General features: G+C 33.5%; 1 protein-coding gene across 1 annotated transcript in view; it reads right to left on the bottom strand.

Annotated features, from left to right (window-relative positions):
- Positions 1 to 1,500: 1,500 nt before the first annotated feature.
- LOC107702218 (ATPase family AAA domain-containing protein 1-A) overlaps positions 1,501 to 6,172 on the bottom strand; it is a 10,559-nt gene continuing 5,887 nt past the window's right edge. The window contains exons 4-9 of the mRNA XM_016504461.1: positions 4,959 to 5,159; positions 3,644 to 3,750; positions 3,462 to 3,551; positions 3,308 to 3,358; positions 2,539 to 2,705; positions 1,501 to 2,224 (exon numbers count right to left, since the gene is read on the bottom strand). Coding sequence (XP_016359947.1) covers positions 2,092 to 2,224; positions 2,539 to 2,705; positions 3,308 to 3,358; positions 3,462 to 3,551; positions 3,644 to 3,750; positions 4,959 to 5,159 — 749 coding nt within the window. The 3' untranslated portion in view covers positions 1,501 to 2,091. The remainder of the gene's footprint in view (positions 2,225 to 2,538; positions 2,706 to 3,307; positions 3,359 to 3,461; positions 3,552 to 3,643; positions 3,751 to 4,958; positions 5,160 to 6,172) is intronic.

The following is a 6,172-nucleotide window of genomic DNA, read 5'->3' as shown; positions in this document are numbered from 1 at the left end:
TGCATATTTCTGTTCCAATTCAGATGAGATTACTTTTTCATGGGAAAAAGCAATATTATGGATATTATGGCTAGAGATGCAATGGTTTGAAGTTAAAAACTTCTTAATGATGGATTTGTTCATTACCACCTAGCAGCTTTTCTCTTCACAAGATGTTAATTGATGGACTGGAGTACAGTAGATTACTTGTGAATTATTATTGGCCAGAAGTGACTTCACAAGATATTAACTGATGGGCTGAAGTTATGTTGATTACTTGTGAATTACTGAGATGTTTTCATCAGCTGTCTGGACTCTCATTCTGACGGCACCCATTCACTGCAGAGGATCCACTGGTGTGCAAGTGATGTAATGCTACATTTCTCCAAATCGGTTACAGTGAAGAAAAAACTCATCTACATTTTGGAAGGCCTGAGGGTGTATTTTCATCAAATTTGGATTTTTAGGTGAACTATTTCTTTACGACCAAGATTGTATGCAATAACAGAAGGTGATTTTAACAACAAACAGCAAGCAGAAGATTTGAGCTCATTTCCCCTTCTCTCTTCATATTGCTCATTATAAAACAACCAAGTACCTAATTACCAAACTGGAACAACAAACATTCAAAGCAGAACAGAGCAGCATTAAAGTCTCTCCACAAGCATGGAATGAGTGCTGGCACAGTTTGCCAAACCAGCATATTTACATGTTAAATATATCACATTGTTAAATCATTGAAAATGCCCATGACATAACAAAACAAAACACAACAACATGAATCTGAATAAATGAAGACATTTCTTTGCAATGTTTGATGGACCATTAATCAAGGTGCCAGGCACATTTTCCCTACTCACATCAGCTGGCATATAACACATACAGTAATCATCAAACAGGAAACACTTGCTTAAATTTTTTGAGCGGTTTGACAAAAGCAAAAATTTTGCATTTAGAGCTGGTGAAAGGCCAGAAACTTCTGTGAGGACAGACAAAACTGGTAGTTTCAAGAAATAAGCTGGCCTTTGTGCCCATGTTAGTACCTGATAAATGAGTATTATGATGCTGGTTTGACACTTTGAGTGATATATTAGTTATGTTCCAAGCTAAATCTTTCTAAACACACTCAAGACTCATCTGAATATCAATATATGACAGATGCTTAACGTCTTTCATTATCCAATGAAAAACAATTATTTCTTAGTAGAGATGCATCTAGCACCATTTGTCCCTGTGTCCAACTTTTATTCAAGTGGTCACTAAATGGTCCGATATAGTCTATATGAACCTTGAGAGCAATTTCATTCAGTGTAAAATATGCTTTTTAGATATTTTTTACTATACTACTAAACGCTGTTTTTCACAAACAAACAAAATGTAAATGTGGATCAGCTGGATCTCACAAAAAAATATTTCACCCCAAAACCAAAAGATAAAAATAGAGAAATTATTCTTTCTAGTATAATAAAAAATACTTTTATAAAATATAGATACTTTTAAATCATATAAAATTACCCACATTACTGTGAAAATTAAGATTAATTGTCTTGAAAATAATGTCACAGTGTAAAAGAAACAAATGTATGGCCTAATTTTTCTTTTGATTTTGGGTTGAATATGGCCCAGACATGTTCCTGACACAAATTATTATTATTATCATGGCTAAATTGGTGTTGACGAAAGTCACACATGCACTATTCAGTTTAACTTTAGTGTAATACTCATGCATCCTAATAAGACAGTTAGACAACACTCAGTGTTTCAGGAAACCTGGTCCTGATTACTAAAACATTTATAGATATAGCAAAGTTTATATTCCTCTCTTGTTGATCATAACAGAAATAACTTAAACAATTTAAAATGCTCAAGAATAATGAAACTCCATTTAGTGTGTGTGTACTATTAATGACTACTGTTATTATAAATATGCACATGGTTACTGTCTTGAGTATCTGACTGTAAATTCATTATAGTGCAAACTTAAAATGTCTAAGATGTAACAAATGTGAAAGACGAAGAAAAATAATTTAAAAAGGAAAGGCAAAAGATGAGGCAGAAAGAAAGAAGTGAAAGAGATAAAATGAGTGTATGAGCGTGTAAAGTGAGAGGTTTTCAGTCCAGAGGCACCTCTCTCAGATTTGCTGGGTCAGCTGTAGCTGTGGCCTGTTTGGATTCTCTCATCTTATCTAGGCCAAACAGCAGGTCCAGTTGAGTCACGGGCCTCAGCTGCGTGCTGTCCACATGCCTGAGGACACACCAGAAGACACCAGGACAAAATCAGTGATGAGTAATGTACTTTTACATACATTACTGCATATTTATACAGCATTTCAAAACTCCTAAGAATACTCAAGAATATGTTGAACTGTTTCTCTTCTAACAAAACAGAAGAATGAACCAGCTGAACAACTACTTGAGATTAATGGGACAGATTTCATCAGATATTATAAACCTCTTTGGTTAGGACATGGTGCACGAGCTGCATGTTGTGCACACAAATAAAATGCCACCATTGTGTGTGTGTGTGTGTGTGTGTTATACAAAACATCTTAGACGTACTCTTCTTCATCCAGCTGGAACTGTTGTGCGATCTGTTTCATCTGCTGTTTGCGGACATAGTCTCTAACGCGGTACATGGCAGCGTCCCTGCAAAGCTCTTTCAGATCACTGCCGGAGTAGCCCTCGGTTTGAGCCGCTATTTCTCTCAGGTTAATTGCATTACTTAACTGATGAAAAAAGATTCAAATAAAATAATTTATATATAGGCTATACACTACCATTCAAAAGTTTAGGGTCAGTAAGATTTTTTTAATGAATGCTTTTATACAGCGAAGATGCATTAAATTGCATCTATTTCAAATAAATACTGTTCGTTTGAAATTTATATCCATCAAAGAATCTGGTTTCCACAAAAATATTAAGCAGCACAACTGTTTTCAACAATGATAATAAAAATAAATGTTTCTTGACCATTAAATCATCATATTGGAATGATTTCTGAAGGATCATGTGACACTGAAGACTGGAGTAATGCATGGCTGCTGAAAATTCAGCTTTGCCATCACAGGAATTCATTATATTTTAAAATATATTCAAACAGAAAACACTTAATTTAAATTGTAATATTATTTCACAATATTACAGTGTTTACTGTATTTGTGATTCCATATTTATATCCACTTCAAAACCTTACTGACCCCAAACTTTTGAATGGTTGTGTAAATATATGGATTTCTGCCACTTCACCTTTAATATAAGCATTATATTTAAAGACAAAACATTTTGTGAAGGAATTGTGGTGCAGATGAAGAAGAGCTTAATGTCTTACATTTTCTCCAGACAGAATAAGTCTAAGGATTTCTTCTCTTTGAGCTGCATTCTGAAATTGGACCAAAAATAATTATGTTTTATCCTGATTAAGACAGCCTATTAACAAAAACAGAGCATAAAAGTGTGTGTGTGTGTGTGTTCAGCAAACTCACAGGCAGGCCTACATGAAAGGTTGTGGGCATTCTGCGCAGTATTGCTGCATCCACATCCTGTGGTCTGTTTGTGGCCCCCATCACCATTACCTGGACATTGACATCTCATTACACTTTTACTTTCTATTAATCACTTTTGAGGAAATGCAATGACCTCTGAAACCTACATATGTGTGTGTTACCTGGCTGCTTGCGTTTGTGTCTAGTCCATCCCACAGACTCATGAACTGGGCTTTCATCATAGCGGTGGCCTCATGGTCCATACTGGAACGATTCCTCAAGAATGAATCTGATGCAAGACAGATTTTATGTGGATATACATGTAATAAACCCACTATAAAATCAACCCAAGAAATGTAAACAGTATTTAGCATGAGGAAACTACAGAACTACATAAACAGTACAGTTTTTTTATGTTTCTGAAAGATGTATCTTATGCTCATCAAAGCTGCATTTATTTGATAAAAAATACAATTAAATCAGTATTATTACAATTTACAATAACTGTTATTTTAATATATTTTAAAATGCAACGTATACCTATAATGAAATTGCCATTAGTCCAGACTTCAATGTCACATGATCCATCAGAAATCATTCTAATATGCTGATTTGGTGCTCAAGAAACATTTCTGATTATTATCAATGTTAAAAACAGTACCGCTTAATATACTTGTGGAAACTGTGATACTTGTATTTTTTCAGGATTTTTGGTGAATAGAAAGTTTTTTTTTTTTTATTGTTTATTTTATTTTAATTTTCTTTTCTTTAAAAAAATTACTTATTTGAAAAATAACTCTTTAGCAACATTAGAATTAATTTAATGCATACTTGCTGGGAAAAAAAGCAGTAATTTCTTTAAAAAAATTCACTAACCCCAAAATTTTGAAATGTATTATATTTAAATCACATATTATAAATATATATATATATATATATATATATACACTTTACAGTTACATAAGATTATATACAGTGCAACTATTTAGTCATTTTTAAACGAGAAATTAAAGCAACTACTTAGAAACTTTTTTTGCAGTCTTAGTTTTTTCTGCAATTTCACATTTTCAGGATCTGTCATTTAATATGTGGTACTGGCTTAACTAATTAAAATAATGAACTTTTACTGCCATTTCAGCTAGTATACTATGATAAAATGCCTGAGAGACTCTGCGCAGCGTCCACATTCTTCAGTTTCACAGATAATGGGACACATTACACTATTATTCAAATGTCATCAGCATTGAAAAAACAGTGCTTAGATTGAGCCTTGAAAACATTGCCGTCATTATGCAAATGTGCATGTACCACATTTTCCATAAAATCCATGAATATAAAACACCTGCATATACATAGGGATTACAGGTAAGTTTATCACCGTAGTAGTGCTGAGTGAATTTATTCAGCACATTCAACAAGCTGGCATTTCAATATTTTTCCTATCTGTCTGTAATCCCTAAATATCTGCCAGATACTTAGACCATATTCAGTAGTTACCTATTTCATCAATGAAAATGATGCAGGGCTGAATCTTGACAGCCAGTGAGAATACACCAGCAGTCAGCTTCTGCGATTCGCCGTACCACTTGTCAGTCAAAGTGGAGGCCTGGAGATTAATAAAGCGGCATCCAGATGCTTTCGCTGTTGCTTTCGCAATTAAAGTCTTTCCACATCCTGGTGGCCCATACAATAGTACACCTGGGAGTCAGAAAAAAATTTATGAATAACAATCTTTACTTTCATATTTCTCATATATTGCCACTACATGTACAATAGGGCTGCATATATTTGCTTTATTATAATTTAATTTGAGCAGATTTTCTCAACAGAGATTGCTAAACTCCAACAAACATGTTTTCTGGCGTTTTCAGATTATTATTAGTGCTTTTTTTCTTAGTGCAGAGAGTGTGGTTGCCAGATTGAATACGTTGATTAAGTAAACACTGGACAAAAATTGCATTTATTTAAAAAAAATTTAAAAAAAGCTTTGAAATCTGGCAACCCTAAGCATGAATGCTTGTGACCAGGGACCAAACCAACAGCTTGAGGCTGTCTACACTGAACGTGACAAAGCGACCGCTGCAAATCATTTTGTGTCAGAACTGGGGGTGTGCGATATTGACAAAAAATAATATCTCAATATTTTCTGGAATTTTATCGATAAAGATAATTAGACCATATTTTGCCGAGTGTGTTATTGTGCTGATATTTTAAGGAATACCGTGGACAGCTGACTCCTAAAGTTTTTGATATATTTCATATTTTGTGTGGTCAGTTCACAGCAGTGATAGAAATTAATCTTTTCCAATAAGTTTAAATAGATTTTTACCTTTTATGTGCATTTTTACCTTTATAAAGCCATTTTTTCTAAAAGTGTGCATCATCTTTTGAGTCAAATTCTTACATTTAATCAGTCAGTTATAATAATAATACATTTAGGCTGATACTAAACAAATGAAATCAGTATCAACAAAATTAATCTTTGCAGAAGTTCCATACGAAGTGGCATTTAGATGTATTTACATATGTTAATGCAGCTTAGAGGGACATGGGATGCTTTAACCTGCAGTTACAAATGCATAAATTATGTTTTGATATTTTAAACATGAAATTTTGAATACTGACATTTGAAATAATGAAAAAAATGAAAAGATACATTAGATGTAAAATTAAAACAATTAAAACCGCCAGTAGGTGGCAGCAAGTCACTG

This window comes from Sinocyclocheilus anshuiensis, unplaced genomic scaffold (genome assembly GCF_001515605.1).
Source record: "Sinocyclocheilus anshuiensis isolate Anshui unplaced genomic scaffold, SAMN03320099.WGS_v1.1 scaffold582, whole genome shotgun sequence".
Taxonomy (NCBI): domain Eukaryota; kingdom Metazoa; phylum Chordata; class Actinopteri; order Cypriniformes; family Cyprinidae; genus Sinocyclocheilus; species Sinocyclocheilus anshuiensis.
Note: the sequence above shows the minus strand (reverse complement) of the source record. Positions and strands in the feature narration are given on the sequence as shown.